This window comes from Pristis pectinata, chromosome 13 (genome assembly GCF_009764475.1).
Source record: "Pristis pectinata isolate sPriPec2 chromosome 13, sPriPec2.1.pri, whole genome shotgun sequence".
Classification (NCBI taxonomy): Eukaryota; Metazoa; Chordata; class Chondrichthyes; order Rhinopristiformes; family Pristidae; genus Pristis; species Pristis pectinata.
Genome location: NC_067417.1, coordinates 37,848,875 through 37,873,166, shown reverse-complemented (window position 1 = coordinate 37,873,166; position 24,292 = coordinate 37,848,875). Strand labels below are relative to the sequence as shown.

General features: G+C 42.2%; 1 protein-coding gene across 1 annotated transcript in view; it reads right to left on the bottom strand.

Annotated features, from left to right (window-relative positions):
* ctcf (CCCTC-binding factor (zinc finger protein)) overlaps nucleotides 1-18,768 on the bottom strand; it is a 35,953-nt gene extending 17,185 nt beyond the window's left edge. Inside the window, 4 exon segments of the mRNA XM_052028462.1 lie at nucleotides 4,742-4,912; nucleotides 12,931-13,095; nucleotides 13,098-13,691; nucleotides 18,293-18,768. Of these exon segments, the coding sequence (XP_051884422.1) occupies nucleotides 4,742-4,912; nucleotides 12,931-13,095; nucleotides 13,098-13,686 (925 nt within the window). The 5' untranslated portion in view covers nucleotides 13,687-13,691; nucleotides 18,293-18,768.
* Nucleotides 18,769-24,292: the final 5,524 nt, after the last annotated feature.

Here is a 24,292-nt window from a genome sequence, read left to right as displayed (position 1 = left end):
ATCCTCAGATGTGGGCAAGGAGCCCCTTTGCCTTATGGGTAAGTTGAAAGCAAGTAGAACTAATAAAAATCTTAAGAGGAACCCAAAGGTAGAATTATGTCTATCCAGATTATCTTTCTGGACACAGAATGCAACCAAAGCAATGATAAACACAGTATTCTTTTGGACCCAAGAGCTTGAATGATAGACCTGACATTTGGGCATCCACAGATCTCCATAAATTGTGTCCCCATTTGTGTTCTGAAGAGGAGATGCCCATCTTGCTATGGAGTATCAACACAACATAGGAGACAGCAGTTATGGCCTGCTTGAATCTTTCAGAGCCTTAGCTCAGCAAGTGGAATGAATTCATCATGAAAAGTGAAAAGATACCCACTCTACAATTAGCAACCTGAAACACCAGGATCATGTGTATGAGAGAACTAGATCATAAGCATCTGGTCAACACCACCTATATGAAAGTTATGATTGACTTGGAATTTGATAGGATAAACACCAGCAGAGCCTTCTCACAAGGGAGGACTTGTTGAGATTGGAAAACCTCATGTCCATCCAGCTAGGAAAGAGTTCAGAAGAAATGGCTGAGGTGCAAGTAAAGAAAATGGGCAGACACTAGTTGAAATGCTGTTGTCATGAGCTGTGTAATTAAAACATCCTTTCAGAACAAATCCTGCCACAAGAAGACATCCAAAGCAAGGAGAATGGCACCAGCTAGATTTAGTCATTTCTCTTAACAACATTCCCAACAGACAGCCACCACTGCAAAGGGTGACAAAGATCATTCCCTGGTGTATACCAGGGTCAGGATACACCCCTTGAAGCTTTTTCCATTCAAACCAGAAAGGCTACCCCATATCAACATCAACCACACTGTCTACCTAGAAGCAGCAAAAGCTCCTCAATTTCATGGACAAGCACTGTTCAAAATTCTCATAACAGACCACAAAGATGTGCTGGAATATAATTTATGATACCATTTACAACTCTGCACTCTCACAATGGGAAAGAACAAAATCGTGCTGACTTGTTTGAGCCCAACATAGCAGTCATGGAACCAATTACTGAAGACAGGCAAACTGCCTTCATCTATAGCAAGGGACCTGAACGAGACTCTGAACTCACTGAAGAGGTGCTCCAAGTAAAATCCAACAGATTGCTTGGCATTGCACCAGTGATGACTAGGTACAACTCCATCAGAGCATCCAGTTGTGCCAATTAATGCCAGCATGTCTTTGAGATCTGGGAGGAAACCAGCATACTCATACAAAACTCTCAGTGCAAGCGCTACAAAGAAGGAACCACCCCACCTCCAGCCCACCACGCTAACCAACAAGCACCCACTATAATAAATCCTATTTTATCACCCACCTACACACTAGGGGCAATTTACAATGGCCAACTGACTTACCAACCTGCAGTACTTTGTAACAGAGAGAAGCCAAGCAGTCACAGGGGGAACACACAAAATCCACAGAGAACAGGAGATCAGAATTGAACCTGAGTCACTAGATTTGCGAGGCAGCAGGTCTGCTAGCTGTACCATTGTGCAGCCCAAGTCAGAATTGAATCTAGATCGCTGGAACTGCAGTGGCAACACTAACTGTTGCACCACTGTGCAACCCTAATAGTTCTAATAATTTTCATAAGCACACCAACTTTTTTTTTTTGAAATTATCACTTACCTGCAAGTACAAATCAGCTACACACAATACTTATGCTTAGACTTTTAGACAATGACGCAGTGCTAGTTTGTCTTAGTGCAGGTCAGTAATTTCATTCCAATGAAGTGGAATGATAAGGAAGATGGGCAAGTTTACTTTTTTTTGTTAAAATTACATTTTAATCCCCCCCATTTACACACAGGCCCTTCTGTTGCCCGTGTGATGCCAAACGCAAAGTAGAGAAACAGTACTTTATATTCCGCGTGGGTAGCTTACAACCTGACGACCTGAACATTGAATTCTCCAGTTTCAGGAAACCTGCTCCTCCTCTGCTCCTTTCTCTCCTCCTAATATACCTAGTTCCTCCCATGACCAATCACTCAGTTTCTTTCCCCTCCACCTAGATTCAGGAATGGTTCTGGAGGACTGGAAAAATTGCAAATGTCACTCCACTCTTTAAGAAGGGAGGGGTGCAAAAGACAGGAAATTATAGGCCAATTAGCCTGATTTCAGTGGTTGGTAAGATGTTAAGAGTCCATTATTAAGGATGAGGTTTCAGGGTACTTGGAAGCACCTGATAAAGTAGGCTGAAGTCAGCATGGTTCCCTTAAGGGGAAATCTTGCCTGACAAATCTGTTGGAATTCTTTGAGGAAGTAACAAACAGGATAGACAAAGGAGAGTTGGTGAACGTTGTTTACTTGGATTTTCAGAAGGCCTTTGACAAGGTGCTGCATGTGAGGCTGCTAAACAAGATAGGAGCCCATAGTATTACAGGAAAAGCACGAGCAGAATGGCTGACTGGCAGAAGGCAAAGAGTGGGGGTAAAGGGGGCCTTTTCGGGTTGGCTGCTGGAGACTAGTGATGTCCCACAGGGCTCGGTGTTGGGTCAACGACTTTCACATTATATGTTAATGATCTGGATGAGGGAATTGATGGCTGTGTGGCCAAATTTGCAGATGATACAAAGATAGGTGGAGGGGCAGGTAATGTTGAGGAAGCAGGGAATCTGGAGGAGGACTTGGACAGGTTGACAGAATAGGAAAAGAAGTAGCAGATGGAATACAGCGTAGGGAAGTGTATGGTCACGCACTTTGGTAGAAGGAATAAAGGTGTAGACTATTTTCTAAACAGGGAGTGAATTCAGAAATCAGAGGTGCAAGGCGACTAGTGCAGATTCCCTAAAGGTTAACTTGTAGGTTGAGTCAGTAGTAAGGTAGGCAAATGCAATGTTAGCATTCATTTCAAATGGACAAGAATATAAAAGCAAGGATGTAATGCTGAGACTTTATAAGGTGTTGGTCAGACCACATTTGGAGTATTGCGAGCAGCTTTGGGCCCCATATCCAAGGGAGGATGTGCTGGGTTTGGAGAGGGTCCAGAGGAGGCTTACAAGAATGATCCCAGGAATGAAAGGGTTAATGCATGAAGTCCATGAGATGGCTCTGGGCCCGTACTCAATGGCATTTAGGATGAGGGGGGATCTCATTGAAACCTACCGAATATTGAAAGGGCTGTTTAGAGTGGACGTGGAGAGGACATTTCCAGTAGTGGGACAGTCTAGGACACAGGGCACAACCTCAGAATAGAAGGACGTCCCTTTAGAACAGAGCTGAGGAGGAATTTCTTTAGCCGGGGGGGGGGTGAATTTGCAGAATTCATTGCCACAGACAGCTGCGGAGGCCAAGTCATTGGGTATATTTAAAGCAGAGGTTGCTACGTACTTGATTAGTAATGGTGTCAAAGATTATAAGAAGGCAGGAGAATGGGTTGAGAGGGGAAAGTAAATCAGCCATGATCGAATGGCAGAGCAGACTCGATGGGCCAAATGGCCTAATTCTGATCCTATGTCTTATGGTCTCCTCTATCTGGCCCTCCCCCCCCCCCCCAATGTTCCCAACTGCCCACCCCAACTCCTTTATGTGGTTCTATGCTCCATCAGATTCCATCATCTACAGCCCTTGGTTGAATCACCTATCACCTCCCACTATTTCCACCCTTCTCTCCTCCATCTGCTAATCACCCCTCTTCACTTATATCAACCAATCGCTTGCCAGCTTTTGCTGCAACCCTTCCCCTCACTTCCTTATACTGGCAATCTCTTTCAGTTTAGATGAAGGGTATGACATGATATGTCAACTGTACATTTCCCTCTACAGATGTTGCCTGACCTGCTGAGGTTTCTCTAGACAGTTTTTTTGCTCCAGATTCCAGCATCTGTAGTATCTTGTGTCTCCATCTTACATTTGAAGTTGAGTTCACTTAGCTGTTTTTGTAACTAAAATTAAACATTATAAGGTACACCTTTCTAATCTTTAAAACATTAATTATTTAATGTTCATGTTTAAATGCTAACTTAAAGAGCTTAGTTTTTATCATTTTAATACTATGTTGAACTTTCAATATTTTTTAGTGTGACAGTAAAAAGATTCATGGCAGTTTTAGTAAACATTGTCTGGGATAGTGGCTTAATTAGCTGCCAAATAATCCTGAAGGGACTTGCATTCATAGGCTGGCCCTGTGGAACAATGGGCTTTGCTACCCAAGAACTGGTTTCGGTGAGACCAAGTTTTCATATAATTAAATGCAGGTTGATGAGCAGTGAGCCCACGTGACTTACCATCACTGACAGAATGAACCACCCATGGGATAGATAGGGTCTGCATGCTGTACACTGATATAAATGACAGTCCTCTAAAAGGAAACTTGATTACTTTTTAAATTATGTGTTTCCATCACATTCAAGTTATTTTTCATTTCCTCCAGCCAAATGAGTGATTATTTTCTGCCGATACAGGCCCCCACACCTCAAATGAAGTTTTGAATTTCTGTTCTTACGTGGAAAAAAGTAACAATGTTGAGTAGTTCTGAATAAGTAGTTTTTGAATGAAGCAATGAAGCCATGAATTATTTTCCCAGCTGTTGTACAAAAAAAATACAGGAACTTCATATTGAAAGATTGCTTTACGAATACATGGGATTTTTTTCATAAATCTTGTGCTAAAACAAAAACTGTATTCTGACATATAAAATTTTGAATATCTGAATGTGATAAATTCATTAAAGCAGTTATTTTCTTTACCTGTGTGTGTGTTGAGATGATTTCTCAACAGCGTGACTGTTCGAAACGCTCTCCCGCAAAGGTGACACTTATGTGGTCGCTCATCAGTGTGGCTTTTCATATGACGATCTAGGTTGGAACGCCGGGGGCAAGTGTAGCTGCACAATTCACACTGGAATGTTTTCTTTACGCCTAAGGTAAAAAGGAACATGATTATTTTCAGTTATATGCATCATAAGATCACAAGGGAACATTTTCTACAGGAGATATGGTATAAAATTAATTTTCTAAGCCATTCTCCACAATGTTCCTCAACCCAAATTTGCTGCTCAAAGTTTTTAAAAGAAAGCACGACGCTATTACAGCGCCAGCAATCGGGGTTCGATTCCCGTCGCTGTCTGTAAGGAGTTTGTACGTTCTCTCGTGTCTGCGTGGGTTTCCTCCGGGTGCTCCGGTTTCCTCCCACATTCGAAAAACGTACGGGTAGGTTAATTTGGGAGTTTAAAATGGGCGGCACGGACTCGTTGGGCCGAAAGGGCCTGTTACCACGCTGTAAGTTAAAAAAAACTATATCAGCTGTATATATCCAGGATACTTTACTGTCTTACAGGAAAAAAAGCCTGAGCATTGCAGCACAAAACCTCTGTAAACTGATGAGAATAAATTATACATAAAAAATCTACACCAATTTTGAAAACAGCATTCCTGGAAAATTTAACTACCGTGACCAGAATTTGCAATGTTCAATCAAATATAAATTCATAATGATTTAAAACTGGGCTGCCATTTATGAACAATTTAGGCATAACATTCAGGGTATGCGAGTAATGGCACATATGCAAAGAGTTTCCATGTTGAGGCAAATGATTCAGTTAATGAAATTTTACAGCAGATAGAAAAGTGTTTTGTGTAACTTATCTAACCAGGGAGAGTTACAGTTGCCAGGATTATTAGCTATGAGCTACTCTTCCATCTTTTGTTAAGACCTGAATACAAGTAGTCTATTAGCCCCAAAGACTGTGAAGCTAAAGACAATCTATACTCTTACCTGCTGTAGTCCCTCCCAAAAGAAAAACTCAGTTTTCCCTCTCTCCATTAGTCTAGCCTGGCCTGTTGGGCATACTCCACTGCCTCGTTATGTAACTGATTCTTATAATAATCCTGCAGGTGGCTTGGGCTCAAACTTGAAACTTTAGTCACAAATGTTACCTATAAAGTTAACAAGGCCCTATTTACACAAAAGCAAACTACTCCAGATGGCAAGAAATCTGAAACATAAACAGAAAATTCTTGGAAATATTCAGTTCAAGCGCATCAGTAAGGAAAGACAAAGTCATCAACCCAAAATATTAACTATTTTTCATACTTTTGACAACTCTCAATCCGTTTGTACTTCCAGCATTTTCTGTTTTAAAGATTATTTTAAGGGAAACACAAATTTACATACTAAAACAGGACTGTCATTTCTGACTCCTAAACTGATATGGTCAACCGAGCACCATAATTTTAAACCATAATCTAGGAGGACCAATTCACGTTGCTATGATTTAAGCGATATATTCAAGTACAGTGTTAGTAGGTTTCCAGGCAGACTACAGTTATTTCAATTTGGAATAATACAAGCTAATCACAAGGGTGGTTGAAGGGGAAAATCCAAGGAGGTGGAAAGTCACCTTTAAAAGCTTATTTGGTTGTAAAATGATTTATATAATACCCTTCAGAGGATGAAATCTGTATTTTTACTTGGTCAGGTTTAGCTGCAACTCCAGACCCAAGTCATCTGGTTGACTTTTAAATGCCTTGTGAAATGGCCAAGCAAGCCACTCAGTTGTATAGTAACTTTTATGTTAAAAGTAGGAAAAAAATTAAATAGACAATATATGCACCTAGGAAATAAATTTGTACAAAGTAAAATCACTCCAGCCCAACCAACCTGGCAAGATACTTTTCATAACATCGGAGGACTAGCGTCTATATTGGGATAGTTGTCAAGCAACAAAAGCCTGATGTCGTATTTAGAATTACACATCCCTGGCAACGTACCAGACAACTCCACAACAATCCCTGGGCATGTCTTGTCTCACCAGCAGACTATTCTGACAGCACCTCCCAAAACTGCAACCTCTGTCACCATCACCAAGGTGTAAGAAAGGTATGAGAACATCACCACCTGCATGCTTCTCCCAAAGTCACTCTTACTCCTGACTTAGAAAAAGATCACTATTCCTTTATCACCACCAAGTCCAAGAACACTCTGAAAAATGAGCTGCTGCAGGAACTCAGTGGTTCAGGCAGCACCTATAGAGGGAATTGGAAAATCAACGTTTCGGATCAAGACTGAAAGAGTAGGTTTTGAGGTTTGTACAACCCAACATCATGAACACTGAATTCTCTAATTTCAGGTAACCTGCTCACCCCCGTCCCTTTCTCTCTCATGCTGACCTACCCAAGTCCCCTCAAGACGCCACCATCTTCCAACCTCCACCCAACCCTCATCATCTCGTTTCTTTCACCTCCCCACCTACTTCATCTGCCCATCACCCACACGTTCCTCCCACTGGGTCCCCTATCCCTGCTGCCCCAACTGCTACCTCCCATATTTGGTTTCACTCTTCACCTTCCTTTCTTTCTTATCACATTACAAGATTTGAAACCCTTGATTGTCTCCACTTATTACCTCCCAACCTTTGTCACTATCTCCAAGCTTCACTCTCCCACCTGACTCCATCTGCCAATAAATCCCACCTCACCAGGATCCACCTATCGATTGCCAGCTCTCCCCCTCACCTCTTTACATTGGCTATCTAGCCTCTACTCTTTCAGTCCAGATAAAAGGTCTCAATCTGAAATACTGACTGTCCATTTCCCTCCATAGATACTGCCTGACCCGCTGGGTTCCTCCAGCAGCTCATTTTTGCTCCAGATTTCTGTACCTGCAGTCTCCTCAAACACCCTACCCAATTGTGAGAATACCTTCACCAAAACGACCGGGAGGACAGTAAAGGATGGGCAATAAATGATGGCCTTGCCAGTGACACCCAGATTCCACCCCCCCCCCCAAAAGTTTTTTTTTAAATGTCAACATGGTTATAGAAAGAAAAATAACACTAACAAATTCATTAAAGTCCTTTAAAACATAAAACTCACCGTGCCAATAAATAAAAATGTAATGTAACTGAATTTCCAAAAGGAATTCAATAAGATGCACAAGATACCAGTTTATGGAACTGAAGGAGAGAGCACCGAATAACAGACAGAAATCAAACAGTAGGAATAAATGGTTCACTTTCAAGTTGGAAAGCTGCAACAAGCAGAGCGCCCCAGGAATCAGTGCTGGATCTCAGCTACCTACAATCTCTGTTGGTGAATTAGATGAGATTGACCAAGCATAATGGATCATTAGCAAAGTTGGATAAAAAAGATAGCTGAAAAATAAGTTGGGAAAAGGACACAAAATATGCCTGTAAAGCTTGAAGGACAAGAGCTTAGAAGTCTTGCTACAGCTGTTCAGGGCTTTGGTGAGACCATTCCACAGGGAAAGGTGATAAAGAGAAAAGATCTTTGTTTTGAATTCAAAAGACACAAGTTACTAAGAAACTAGGGTCCTGAACTTAAAGCCATATTCCTAGATACTATCTAATGTAGACAGAGAAATTAGATTCAAAATTTTGTCTATAAACTAAGAACAAGCATTTAAAATAATGCAAAACATCTGAATCATTACATTGAGAAACAAACTCCATGAGAAGTGATTAAGCACACCTAACTAGAGATTAAGGACTACATTAGATTAAAAAGTGTGTACAGTGGTGCTAAATGAATTGGGGACCATCTTAGGAAATGGCAACACCTGACCAAAAAAGTTATTAACCAGGGAGATCATGAGAGCAAGAAATACAAAAGATTGTAAGAATATCTGTGACTAAGAGGAACATGAATGTAGGTGCAAAAGATACAATGACAGGAGAAATTGTAATGGGCATTAAGAAATTGCTGAAGACTTGAACAATATTTTGAGTTCTTTTTCATAGCAGAAGACCAGATTTCCTGACTCTTGCAGGAATTGGAAATCAGTTCTAATTGGAAATACTGACATTCAACTGCTGAAACCAAAGTCTTATACTTCTGCACTTATGCTGTGAAATGCAGAGATCTGGGACTTACTGACAGACAAGTCGAATTGCTGTGGCTCAGCCTTGCTGGAGTTCCCCAGCATTACTTAGGTGGGGATTGGGGTAACTGCGCCAAAAGGAGGAAAAAAAATTCACAGATGAGGTCAAACCTGATGCAGGATGCAAGATTTCACTAATTCAGGGATAGTTCGGTACAATTGATGAGGCAAAGAGAAAGAAAACTTAAACTATTCTTTGAGAAACATTAAAATAAAGCAGAATAAATTTACATATTTTAGATAAAGATTTAGTAGATTTTAAATATTTACTTCAAATTTTAATGGTTTTTAAATGTTATCACTTCAAAAGGATAAAAACGATATCAACGATAACATTCATAGGCAAAATAAGCTAGCCAGCTGTCAAGGTATTTTGGGAGTGGGCTTCTTTACTGAACCACCGAGGCTAGCCATCATCCAGACCTCAGAGCTGGACTTTGGATATAGAGGGCATCTTTATGGGTGGCTCAGTTACTTGCAGGTGTTGATGGATTGTGAATCCTGGTGGGGGAGGAGGGTGAAAGAGGAAAAGGAAAGAAGGGAACACATCCAGCCTAATAAATTTAGCAAAACTGGAGGGTATAGAACATTAGGAAAAAGCAGGATTGGGCTATTTGGCTCATGACTGCCTGGCCATTCATTAAAATCAAGGTAAATCTCAACAACATTTTCCGGCCCTATCACATCTCTTGCTTTTTCCCTAACATTCAGAAATACATTTGTATCTGTTTTGAATTTAAATCAATTGCTTAGTCTCCACAGTCCTCCAGGGTAGAGAATTCGAAAGATTCAGAAGTCTGAATAAAGAAATTTCTTTTCATCTCAGTCCCTACACAGTGATGCAGCCAGAAGAGCTTCTGCCTCACTGCTCCTGCAACCCAGATCTGATTCTGATCTCTGGTGCTGTACATGTGAAAGTTTGCTAGTTCTCCCTGTGACCAGATGGGATTCTTTTGGGTGCTCTGGTTTCTACATCCCAAAAGCATTAGGGTTGGTGGGTTAACTGGCCGCTGTAAATTGCGCCTACTGAATAAGCAAGTGCAGAATCTGAGAAGAGTTGATGCGTATATGGAGATAATAAAATGTGACTGCTGTAGATGGGTGCTCAATGGTCAGCATGCACTTGGTGAGCCACTTCCATGCTCTGCATCACTATTATGCTAACTTTATATAGAAAACACAACCCCTTGATTAAGACAACCTCAGCTAGGGGAAACATCCTCCCTATATCCATCCTGTCAAGTCCTCCACAAAAAAAAATGCTCTCCATTTCAAAGTCACTTTCATTCTCCTGAACTCTGGAGAATTGAGATCCAGCCTCTTCAATGTGTTCTCAAATATCTCAAGGGTCTCATGGCAGTAAAACATCACTATAAATACTGGAGAAATTGACAACTAAAAATCAGACAAATCAACTGGACCTGACAGCCTACACTTTTAAGGTTCTAGTCAAGATAAATATAAAGTGGGAGCATTGGTGATGATTTTTAAAACTATAAATTCTGAAACAATCTGAGCAGATGGAAAAGATAGAAAATGTAATACCTCTCATGTAAGAGGGAGAAAGAGATAGAGAACTACATATCAATTAGCCTGATGCCTGTTGTGAGTGAAATTCTGGAATTCATCAACATATTCGAGCAGAGTCAAAATGGATTTGTGAAGAAAATAAAAATCTGCTGGATTGTCTTTTGAGGACATTACTAGCAAAGACACATAATGGGGAGCTGCTGCGCTAGTGAATTTGGATTCGCAAAAGATATTCATTCAATAAGGTACCAAGTAGAAGGTTGTTACATAAGATGGGGATGGGAGTAGTACATCAACAGAGATACACATCAACACTGGCTGTTTACAGAAAGCCTGTTCACAGTAGCCAGCACAGTGATCAGTCCTGGGCTTTCAGCTATTCAATATTTGCCTTATTACTTTGCCTTGAAAAACAGAGTGCAATATATTTAAGTTTGCCAATAATACAAAACTAGGTGGAAAAGTAAGCTATGAGGAGCAAACAATGAGCCTGTACAAGGATAAAGACTTCTAAAAGCAAATGGGCAAAATATATATATATTCTAAAGAAGGGCACACTTGCTTCAGAGTCAGTGGAAAATGATTGACTAGATTTGGGATTCCTAAATTACCATTGGAAATAACATGTTATTTGATTACAGATTTGGAGCCTATTTCATCCTACCAACACCAGGCAACAACAGGGAGGCAGTTGGAGCCTAAGAGGATTTTCTGTGGGAAAGCTTTGAGGGGGGTGGGAGGAGGGAGTTTGCAGAAGGCTGCAGGTCTCTAGTGGTGTGGCTGCTGGAACTCGGTTTGAAGTGGGTGACTGATGGTCATGGAGTGGCCTTTCGAATTTGAGGGTCACTGTAATTGAAAAGGCAGGTAAATGGGCTTCCTCTCCCTGCTACTTTTATTTCATCTTAAAATGTTTTTGATCAACTTCAAGCAAACATGTTATTAGGGTTGTTGAGTAAATGCTTTTTAATATCCTTAATCTTTTAAAATTATTTCAATCTTTTTGAATGATTTTTCCAGCAGCACAGATCAACGGTCAAAACACCATCAAGGCAGAGTGGGAGCACAACTTCAGGATCCACTCTGAGGCCTAGCTGCCACTTACGGATCGCTCCACTTCATGGAATGGTTGCAACAATCAGGTCTCAACAGGGTTGGACCTGCAGAGCTATACAAAAGGCAAGTACATCCACAGGATTACCACAGGCAGCAAGCCTGGATGGCAGGCAGACAAGATTTTAAATGGGATTGACAGAGTAAATATGAGAAGGTATTTCTGTTTGCTGAAGGCTTGAGAATCTGGGAGCACAATCACTGGAAAAAGAAGCAATTTCTTTTAGAATATGGTTATAAATCTTTGGAATCCCTGCCTCAGTGGGTTGCAGTTGAGTATTTTCAAAACTGAGATTGCTAAATTTTTAGACAAGGTACTCAGAGCATTATGGTGGGAAAATGAACAAGGCACATCATCAGCCATGATCTCACGACATGGCAGACTTAATAGATTACATAGCCTTTTGCCATTTCATTTTTTTTTATATATAGGGCATCCTACAGCCAGAGATTCAAAACCTGTCTCCCCAATACCTTTGCATCTAATAAGACAAGATGAAGGAAAGTTCCTCACTTGCCTGGGTTAATAAGCTCATCATCATTCAGGATAAAACTTGATCAGCATTCAATTCTCCACCCAAGACAATCACCTCCTTCCACCTGTGGCGCACCTTGGAAATAATACAAAAATGTACTGCAGGCAGAGCTCCTCTAACCCAAAACTGCATCCTCTGCCACCGCAGCAGCAGCAGCAGAACACTTGGGATCCCCACAACCTGCAAACCATTCTCAAAACTATACACTATCTTAACTTGGAAATATGTCATCACTGTGTCAGTGTCACTGGATCTAAATTTTGGAACTTTCAACCCAAGAACACTATGGGAGTACATTCTCCAATAGTTCAAGGCTCAGTTACACCCTATCAAAGACAATAGAGATAGACGAAGGCTGACTTCATCAGTGACAACAATGACCTACAAATGAATAAGAGTCATCCAAAAACTGAAATTTAAGCAGGGGAAAAAAAAACCTTGTTCAGAAGTTTTAAACGTATCACAAATGAGAACTCTAATTTAAAATTAACCTTAATAACTGGCTCAGTTCAATGATGGTAAAACAATGACTGGTCTCAGCAACAATGATCAAATAATTTACGCTAGTGCAGGATTGGGCACTTTCCCAAAACAATGATGTAAATGGAAATGTACCCAAGGGAAAAGACCAAGAAAGAGGAGACAAGATGGAGCGCATTGATGTAGATCAAGCAAGGAGATAAAGGGAGGGAAGAGGACAGTGAGGGGAGAAGGAGAATGAAAGAAAAGGGAAGAAGAGGGGAACAGGAAAATGAGGAAAGAGGTGATCATGACTAAAAAATTGGTCATTAAACAATGTCAGTATTTTACCACCTATGGTCTCCAATCAACACATTACTTTGGAGTACAACACGGCTGTGTACCTTTCTTTTTAATTTTCATTGGCTTTGGAGGCTTCATGGTTCCAACTGCCTTCTCCACATTAACCTCTGAAAGCAAACCTTCTTGCTGCTCCTCTTCAAAATCATACACAGACAAGTCAACATCTTTAGAATCATCCACTTTGTAGCGCAGTTTATTCTTTTTCTTTTAACTTTTTTGACTGGTGGTTGATAATCAGGATCTTTCTGCCAAGCAGCAGAAGCATCCTCTTCCTCCCTTACTTCTATTGCCCCATCTTCTACTGTCTCCACTTCACCATTAGCGCCTACTTTCACAACCTGAAAACCTTCTGGTAAAGGAAGGGTGTGACAGATTACAGGGTCCCCTTCCTGAAGTCCATCCTTAGGAGCTTCATTTTCATAGTTTCCTTGCAGTTCATCAATGCTACTCTGGGCTACTTGCACTAGTTGCAATTCCCCAAGGTTTATTGGTTGCTCTTCCATGTTCACCACTTGCAGTGTAATAATCTGTGTATCATCTACTGTATCTGACTCATGAGTTGCTCCCTCCATCGGTTGCTTCATTTGTAGTAACGTAGGGTCCAATGGCTGCATCATTACCACCTGCATATTGCTGTTCATGTCTTGTGCTACCTCAGCACCATCTGGTTCTTTTTGCTGTCCATCGGAATCTTCTGGTTGTCCACCTTCTCGTCGCCTTTGATAGGTTTTGTGCTCTTTGACCTTTGTAAACATTTCAGACTCCTCCACCGGCACATTATCTGATTCGGTTGCCATGGTAACTGAAATTTAAGTAGAAATCAATTAACTATAAATACAACATTTTGTTCTTAAGTTTCATCTTATGACTACTGACCATATAATTTAAAAAGAATTTTATCAATTGCCATAATACTTGGGTATTCTTTAGAATTGTGGCTGCTGTCAACCAGAACTTACTTATCTTCCAAATTATTCCATTGCAATAAGAACAGCTAATTCACCTAAAGCAGGAAAAAATCTTTTCTGGATAATTAATTACATAACATTAGTAATATTTGACTTCTTAGGAGGATTAATAGCATTGCTCAGTACTGACTACTCTTCCAGGTTCACCATTTTCAGTGTAATAATGCTTCATCTACTGTTTCTGACTTACGAACCACATTCTCCATTGGTTGTTTTGTTTGTGGAGCAGTACTCCACTCTTCTCCTTCAGTGAAAGGTGGCAAAGAAAATGTAATGGATGGACAATGGACACAGTGCACACCCACATTAGGGCAATTTGGGTTACGGAAGTTCACCTTTACACAACTCAGAAATCACCAAAAAATTTGAGACAGGGAATAAAGATTCACTCTTATGGAATTTTACATGGAGAAAGAAAATAAACACAAAATGTGAACTGAACTGGTTTACCAAGGACAATAATCACAGGCTGCTGGTTCACAGTAGAAGGCCACTTAAGGGATTTGCCTTGATAGTTTCCGAAGCAAATCCCTTAAGTGGCCTCCCTCCCACTGTGAAATGGCAGCTTGCGATTGTTGTTCAAGTATCAATAGAACAGACTGCTTTGGAAACTGGCAAGGCAATCTCTTCTACTAACACTTGTATAACGATTGCAGGCTGCTGGTTCACAGCGGAAGGCCACTTAAGGAATTTGCTCTGGAAACTGGTAAGTTAATCTCTTCTACTGATATTTGTACAATACCTTGTGAAACAATGTAACATTCATATCTCATCTACCTACAGTACGTTCAGAGTTCCCTTGCCTACAAGTTGCACACCTGTGGGGGCATTCCTGTTGAGAGAAAAACTTCCTGTAGGAATGCTTCTCCACTTATAACATGGGATTCAATGGGGAAAAACGGGTTTGTGTTATGGAAAATTGATATACAGGTGGTTTTCTAGGAATGCAAACCTCCGTAATGCTGTATTTGATTGTATTTGACAAATTGCATTATTAACAAGAACCAGAAGTTAAGGAACACAAGAATAAAGAGTTAGAAATTGAACAATCATTTAAAATCTATAACTAAGATACAAGAGCAAACACTATTTGTGATCACCTTAATTCCAGGTAAACAAAAATGTATATAATACAAGTTACACTACAAATATAGCTGGATCAAACACAAAAGCCTTAGCTTAAGAACCATTTCAGTAGATAATTTATTTTTTTGTTTAATTAATGTACAATCATGGATTGGTACAGCACAGAAGGAAGCTGTTCAGCCCATTGCGCCTTTATGAAGAATTTGAAAGAAATCCATTTAGTCCCACTTCCCTGTTCCCACAGCCCTGTAATTTTCCCCTTTCAGCCTTTGAACATTCCAACTGAATATGTTTCCCAAGTCCAACAATTGGCACTGAAAACAGTTTAATGATTAAAGTCAGCTTTAGTAACCGGCATAGCTTCCCTATCACCTTAAACTTTTGTTCTCTGATTAACAACTCTTTTGCCCTTATTTTGTTAAAACCTTTCACAATTCTTATTCCTTCCATCAAATTTCTTATCTCCTGCAGAGTTCAGCTTCTCCAGTCTCACAACATAACTTAAGTCCTACAATCAACATGTTGTTTTGTTTATATACTTACGAATCAAGAAATAAAATCAAGGATGCCTTATGCTGTTTCAAATTTATCCCTTCACTTTCAAAAGTACATGAACAATGCCTTCCCAAGTATCTCTGTTCCAGCTCACTCTTATAAATTGTACCATTTAGATCATATTGCCTGCCTCTCCTCTTACTTCTTGCCAAAATTTATCCACTGAAATTTAGTACCGGCAAATAAACCTTCCTGAAGTCTGTTACTCTCTTCCTATTAACACATGCTCATATGTGTTAGCAATGAGAAGAAGACCACAAGCCCTGCATTCAATGAGCTCACAGACTCTGCATCTGAAGTTCACTTTCCCGTCAGCTTGTATTTTGAGACAATAGTGTAGGACTAAGTAGTAACTTCTAGAATTAATTTCTAGAATGTTTTATTGGGATTTTTACCACAAGGGCCACACAGTAGCAATTCTGCTCAATGGTGTTAGCTATTTGAGTCATGGAGTTATTGAGTCACAGCATAGAAACAGGCCCTCCAGTCCACTTGAGTTTGCACCGATCATCAAGCACCCATTTTTACTCATCCTACACTCATCCATTTTATTCACCCCACATTACCATCAACTATCCCCATATTGCTTCATCCGTCTGATGCTCAAATTGGCACTTGCTTCTGAATACAAGCCATCCCTGGGCTACAGGTGCCTGACTCATGAACACCCCTACATATGAAAAAGCTCCCATACTGTTAAATTCAGAAGTCCAATACAGGTACATACATTTGTCCCTGTGAATGGGAGAACTAGTTTCCTCTCTCTTTCTCCATTTATATAAATAGTTGTTTCTTATCTTTTGATACCATTCATTACAGTACCGTGGAGATATGGTTACAGAGTGATTTTTGTGTATTTTCTGACTTATGGACAAAATTAAGATGGACATCCATCAAAATGTAACCTGCTCACTACCTGGGGTCAGCCTGTACAAAATTTCTTTGCACCTCAAGGGCTAATCTATTCCCCTGGATGTGGTTATAGCTTTACATCCTATTCCAATTTTTATCAAATATTTCCTTTAAATTTTAGCATAACACACTTCCTTGTAAGTCAGGTTTAATTTTGCACCTGCTATAATGTTGTCAGCTTGAAATGGGTAACTTTTTAATCTCAACATAATTATTACAAAACTAATTTCTCTGGAAGATTTTACCATGCAGGTTCACACGATCCTATTTCATTTTCAGTGAAAGTCAAGAATTGGCTTTAAAATGTGGAAATGAACTATAATTTTTTTCAAGCCTACTTTGTCTTGTATAGCAAGAGGCTGCACTAAATCAGCAGACATTTATCTGTTATCAGGTCAAATTGAACTGAAAAATAATACATATATTTTAACTGTCATATATGTTTTTGTTGTTAATAAAAAATGCAGAAATACTAATTTCCAATTAGAAGTCAACCTGCAGTTTTACTTTACTATTAAGATGTATGATTAGCATACCCAAAATAAAGATGCAAGTTTTCTTCAGTAGTGTCAGTTTCCAAGGCGTCAGTTATTTGCCCTTTTCCAAAAAGTCAGCAGATCCTATCTGTACTCACCACTGTAAATTTTCCCAAAGTGGGCAGAACATCCACTTGAGACATGTAAAAACAACCTTGCGGAGTTATGGATGTTCTGTTGACAGCACAACAGAACACCTAACAGAGGTTGTCTTTTACATTCAAATTCATTGTAAGCAGCAGCGAGAGAAATGCAGACAAGTTGTTTAATTATTTGAAAATTATTGGATTTATTTTGATTGGATCTATCACATATATAACCGAGACGGCAAATATTTAAGTTTTAATTAATTTTACGATAGTCAGGACTCAGTCCCGAGCCAGTTTTAAATATGAATGATAATCTATATGTTAGTTCACTGCAAATTTGATTAACATACACACGTTTACGAAGTACGCATTTATTTTTTTTTGCAAGTTCGAGACCTGGGTGTTTAGATTATCATAGAATTGCTCAGGTTAGGCTGAATGCCGAAGAAAGCAGACAGGCCACATTCTACATACTACTTCCTTTTCAGAAGCGGTTGATATGCTGCATTTGCAATTAAGGGAGTCATCCTTTCTTTCCCTTATTTGAAAGAAGAAAGTTTTAAGGAAGGGGATTAGATTATTTATTTGCTTATCCGCAAAACAACAAAAATAAAACAGTGCGGCCGAATCCACTGCCATTCCGCGTTGGATTAAAAGATTGCAAAAGCTTCATTAAAATGTGTCCGGTTTGCATAAAATGGCGACGAGATGGAGGGCGAATACAGCATATGTTTCGATTCCGCCAGCCCGGCTCTCCCCGCCATCTCCGTTAGAAATAACCCGCCACTGCCCAGCCGCCTGCGATCAGCCCGGTTATAGAGGGAGCTCTTTTCAGTTTACTGCCACCGAGCGAGCGGGCCCTTGAAATCGACACACACACACACGCAGGCAGAGGAGGGGAGGGAGAGGCAGGCGGTCACACGGGGCAAAGGCGCTGCCGGAGCGGCTGCAGCCGCGGAGCCGAGGCGAAGCCCAGCCGCAGACAAAGGAGAAAGGCCTCGCCGCCCGCACAGCCCCGCCGCCGGAGTCGCCCCACCGGGCCCCGGGGCCCACAGGTGAATCTTTTTTTTCGGCGGCTGTATTCGCCGTCTGGGGTTTCTTTAGCTGCACGATTACAAGTTTTTTTTCCCGAGCATTTTTCTGTCCGAATATAACGATAGAGGGAGACAAACACACCCAGCGCCGACAAGCCCCACCGTGACACCTAGAGGCGGCACAAAGGACCTGCATTCGGCCCCTATAACCGCCTCCACTTACATTTTCACCGTCTTTTCTTGCAGAAAAAGTCCCTTTCGGTGTCTCTCGGTGTCTGCGTGAGGTCCCCGGCAGCCCGAAACGCCCTGAAAGCGCGGCACCAATCGGTTAAAACGTTCCCATTAGAGCAGGGAATAGAAAATGGCGAACTCCGGCGCCACTGCGCATGCTCGGCAGCTCCACAACTGTGGGGAAGAGCGCGGGGCACGCTGGGTAGAGGGAGAAAACCGCGCGAACATTTCTTTTGAAGAAACGATTTAAACGGTCACTGGCGGGGGGCGGGGCGGCCAACGGTCCCCGGACGTGACGTCTGGGATGGCAACATGACGCCTCCTTCTGCATGATTCAGCAATTGCAAGGTACAGCGATTTTCCAGTCGAACTTGTTGTACCTGCCCAGAGTGTGGCAGTGGACCTGTTTACGCACGTGGTGCACTGACTAACATATCTTAAGGTCACTGGAAAATCTCCATACATATATGTTCAGGGTTTTTTTTGGACCCACTATATTAATCTCCGTTTCCAATCTGTTTAGACATAGGTGGGAAATTGGTGGTGGGGCATTATTGGTAGTGGTGAGAGTGGGCAAGGGGAAGAATTGGTGGTGGTGGTGGGAGTGGGCAAGGGGGAGATTTGGTGGTAGTGGGAGTGGGCAAGGGGGAGATTTGGTGGTAGTGGGAGTGGGCAAGGGGGAGATTTGGTGGTAGTGGGAGTGGGCAAGGGGGAGATTTGGTGGTGGTGGTGGTGGGAGTGGGCAAGGGGAAGAATTGGTGGTAGTGGGAGTGGGCAAGGGGGAGATTTGGTGGTGGTGGTGGTGGGAGTGGGCAAGGGGGAGATTTGGTGGTGGGAGTGGGCAAGGGGGAGATTTGGTGGTGGTGGGAGTGGGCAAGGGGGAGATTTGGTGGTGGTGGGAGTGGGCAAGGGGGAGATTTGGTGGTGGTGGTGGTGGGAGTGGGCAAGGGGGAGATTTGGTGGTGGTGGTGAGAGTGGGCAAGGGGAAGAATTGGTGGTGGGAGTGGGCAAGGGGAAGAATTGGTGGTGGTGGGAGTGGGCAAGGGGAAGAATTGGTGGGAGTGGGAGTGGGCAAGGGGAAGAATTGGTGGTGGTGGGAGTGGGCAAGGGGGAGATTTGGTGGTGGTGGTGGGAGTGGGCAAGGGGGAGATTTGGTGGTGGTGGCGGCGGGCAAGGGGGAGAATTGGTAGTGGTGGCAGTGGGCAAGGGGGTGAATGGGTGGTGGTGGGCAAGGGGGTGAATTGGTGGTAGGGGTGGGCAAAGGGGAGAATTGGGGGTGGGGAAGCGGCAGAATTGGTGGTGGCAGTGGCGGTCAAGGGGGTGAATTGGCAGTGGTGGTCATAGGGGAGAATTGGTAGTGGGGTAGAGCAAGGGGGAGAATTGGTGGTGGTGGGGGGCAAGGTGGTGAATTGGTGGTGGGGGAGCAAGGGGGAAAATTGGTGGTGGTGGTGGGCAAGGGGGAGAATTGGTGGTGATGGGGGGGGGGGGGGGCAAGAGGGAGCCTGAGGACACGTACCACCAGATTTAAGGACAGCTTCTACCCCACTGTGATAAGACTATTGAATGATGAGATGGACTGTGACCTCACGATCTACCTTGTTGTGACCTTGCACCTTACTGCACTGCACTCTGTAGCTGTGACACTTTATTCTGTACTGTTATTGTTTTTACCCATACTACCACAATGCATTCTGTACTAACCCAATGTAACTGCACTGTGTAATGAATTGATCTGTACGAACAGTATGCAAGACAAGATTTTCACTGTACCTTGGTACAAGTGACAATAATAAACCAATACCCATTGGTGGCGGTGGGCAAGGGGGCGAATTGGTGGTGGGGGGGCGAATAGGTGGTGGTGGGGCTAATTGGTGGTGGGGGGGTGAATTTGTGGGGGCATGAGGGCAAATTGGTGATGGGGCAAAGGGGGGCAAATTGGTGATGGAGGCAAAGGGGGATTGGTGGGGGGCAAGGGAGGGAAATTAGAGATCAAAGTAATTAGGGGCCCTGGGGAAACAATGGGGTAAAGGGGAGAGTGATAGGGGTGGAATGGGAGGGGACAGGAGGTAATCGGGCTGGGTGGAAGTTGTGGGGGCAAGAAATGGGGCCTTGTTGGAAGGAGAAAGGAGCAGGGATGCAAGGGGGAAAGGGGATACAGGAGAAGGGGTGGGTGCAAGCTGGGAAAGGGCAATGGGTTAGGTTAAGGGCTGGGGTCATATGGTTAGAGGGGTAGCTGGGTAATGGGGAGGGGAGGGACTGGGGGCAAGGGAGGAAGACGAGAAGGGTGATGGGAAAGAGAGATAGGGTGAGGAAGGGGCTGGGAATGGGGGGGTAGGGAAGGGGCTGAAGCATAGTGAGGTAGAGGATGAGGAAGGAGAGATTAAAAGTGCAGAGGGGAGGGTTGTGTCATGGGGAGGATTGATGGGGGCTGGGTGAGGAGTGCAAAAAGGAGAGTATAGAGGCCAAGAAGGTTTGGGGAAGCATATGTGGTAAAAAGGGGGAAGGTAGGAGGAGGTATGAAGATGGTAGGATGGGAGAGGGGACAAGGAGGAGGAGGATGGGGGAGTGAGCAAGAAGTGGGGATGGTGGAGGAAAGGGGGCAAGAAGTGGGACAAGTGGGGTGAGGGGAAGTGGGAGGAAAGACGATGGGTGGGGAGATGATATATGGGAGAAAAGAATACGGACATCATAGCCAAGTTGATTTGACCAAAATCAACGTGCACTTACAACAGAGGTGATTGGATAGTGACTGGGGAATCCTAAAGCATGACACTTCGACAGTATTTTCAGACAGACACTGAGGGAGAAATTTTCTCTGTTTAAATCTTTTCCTCCATTGTGTTTCAGCTAAACTCAGACATTAAATAATTCTTATAATTTATGTCATTGACAAGACAATACAATTAATTAATTTTCTTAAATATTCTTCATGTAGTTATTTATTGTTCACTGACATCAAAATGAAAATAAAAATGCTAAAATATGACATTTAAAACCTATTTCACTGGCTGGATGTGGGATCATTATGATACATTATATTATCATTCTCTACCACTAATCTAAAGATAAGTGAAAACAGCTGAAGTAGGCTGATTTTATATTGTGTTTGTGTTCTTTGGTGTGCATTTTAACTGCGCTGTGGCTCATCATTTACATAAGGAGACTAGTTATAGTTTGATGATCAGCTGGTGACAAAATGACTGAGTATTTGGACAGACTAAATGTGACAGTGTGTGCTACAGTTTTGCCTTAATTACAATAATGAATAATATCATTGAGAAACCATCAGCAGATGCTGGAAATATATGAAATAAAAACAGAAAATGCTGGGTTACTCATGAGGTCAGGCAGCATCTGTGAATGGGGTTAAATTATAACTCAGTGAACTTTCATTAGACCTGAAACGTCAACACTGTTTCTCTCATGATCTGATGAGGAATGTCATGACATTGGCGCAGGAGGTCACCACATTTTTGCTTGTCATTCTGTCAATACACTCTCTCCATCAAGACAGCCAACTGACTGGCCATCGGAAGTGGGTTTTATTGTGGATGCACAAATTTTCATTGTGTCTCTGAGTAATTAGTCCTGTCAGTCTGCTGCACTTGGTTATGATCAGCCCTTTGCATTAGAAGACCAGCAAGCTTTGGTTGGACCAAAGGATATCTTTCAGAGCTGATAATCTTCAGTTGCTTTTTGTGGTAAGGTCAGAGTTTATGACTGTACAACCAATGTACACTGAAAACAACTCCCATGACAAACCACTTCATAATAAATGCATGAAATATAGCTTTGTCTTCAGAAACTCTATTTTTAGATGGAGTGGGAAGTGTAAGACTACTTTGCGGTACACTCACTCCAAGCACTCACACCTCCTTGATGAGATTTTCACCAGAGCTCGAGGTTGGAAGCACATTTGCATCACAAGGGTTATGTGTGGAAGAAATAACTGATGGATAGACCATGACCTTGTCAGATCTACCATGAATATCCAGATTGCTTCAAGGCATCATGAGCAGCCGAAATTAATGGGAAAGAATTTCAATACCAAGTCACTTCAAGATACAGTGACTCTTTGGGATCTTCAGCAGTGTCCCCAAGGGAAGTTGTCCACTATGCCTACAGCTGATGATGATAATAAAAATCACTGAAGGAGTTTAAAAGACTGCCTTTCTCTCAGCACCAGCTCTGTCACCTGTCAGCACCAAGATTAGTTTGACAAGAATGATGCATATGTCCAAACCTGCTGTATATGAAAAGCGTATTGCAGAACCAAAATTTTATGTTGTCAGAATCACACCAGCAATTCGAGGTGGATATCTAAAGAAAGATCTGTGTTATCAAAAATAATTGATTGCAAGAAAACGCCAAGAGGATTGAGCTTTACGTTTATAAACATTAGGTTAGGAGCTCTTATCCAGCCACTTGTGGCCAAAACTCCTGAGCGAAAGAAGAGGCTATGCTCTAAGGAAAAGAAATCGATCAGAGACCGATGGAAGGAGCATTTTGATACACTTTTGAACCATGGATCAGCTGTGACATATGTCATGATAAATCTGTCCCTCAATGTTGAAGGAGAACTGCTCACAGACATACCTGCCAACCCACTGTGCCCTTGAGGAAATAAGACATGCTATCATGCAAACCCATAATAGCAGGGCTGCAGGTCCAGGTGGCATAGAGCTTTGGTCTACAAAATTGAGGTAAAAAAAACCTGGTGCAGAAGCTGGTATAATGAGAAGATTCCAGAGAATTTGAGAAATGCCACACTATACCAACCTTTAACAACAGTGAAAATATGCTTGTCTGTATTGCTGCACTAATGGTAGCATTCTCATTGAACCTAATGTCACAAACACTGATACTTTCTACCTGCACATTGTCCGTATCCCTCCATTCTCTGCATATTCATATGCCTATCTAAGAGCCTCTTAAACACCTCTATCGTATCTGTCTCCACCACCCCGGCAGCGCATTCCAGGCACCCACCACTCTCAGTCTTTTTAAAATAAAAAGCCCCACACATCTCCTTTGAACTTTCCTCCTCCCACCTTAAATGCATGCCATTTAGTGATAGACATTTTGACCCTGGGAAAAAGACACCGGCTGTCTATGCCTCTCATAATTTATAAACTTCTTTCAAGTCTCCCCTGCTCCGGAGAAAAACAACCCTAGTTTTGTCCAACCTCTCCTTATACCACATACTCTCTAATCCAGGCAGCATCCTGGTAAACCTCTTCTGCACCCTCTCCATACTCTCCACATACTTCCTATAAAGGGATGACCAAAATTGAATGCAATCCTCCATATGTGGCCTAACCAGAGTTTTATAAAGCTGCCACATAACTTCCTGACTCTTGAACTCAGAGCCTCTACTAAGAAAGGCAAGCATGCCATATGCCTTCTTTACCACCCTGTTGACTTGTCTGGCCACTTTCAGGGAGTTAGGATTTTGACCCCCAAGACCCCTCTGTACATCACGCTGTTGAGGGTCTGCCATTAACTGTACTGTCCCTTTACATTTGATCTCCCAAAGTGCAACACTTCACACTTGCCCGGACTACACTCCATCTGCCATTTCTCCACCCATATTTGCAACTATATACCTCTGTATCCTTTGGCAAGCTTCTGCACTATCCACAACACCACTAATCTTTATGTCATCTGCAAACTTACTAACCCTCCAATCCACATTTTGTCCAAGTCATTTATATATATCACAAATAGCAGAGGTCCCAGTACAGATTCCCTGGGGAACACCATAGTCACGGACCTCCACCCATCCACCAATACCCTCCGTCTTCTATGGCAAGCCTGTTCCGAATCCAAAGGGCCAAGTCACTGTGGATCCCATGCATCTTAATCTTCTGGATAAGCCTACCATGGGGTCTTTGTCAAACACCTTACTAATGTCCAAGTAGACAACATCCACAGCTCTACCTTCAACAATCACCTCCTTGAAAAACTCAAGTTGGCAAGACAATGACATACC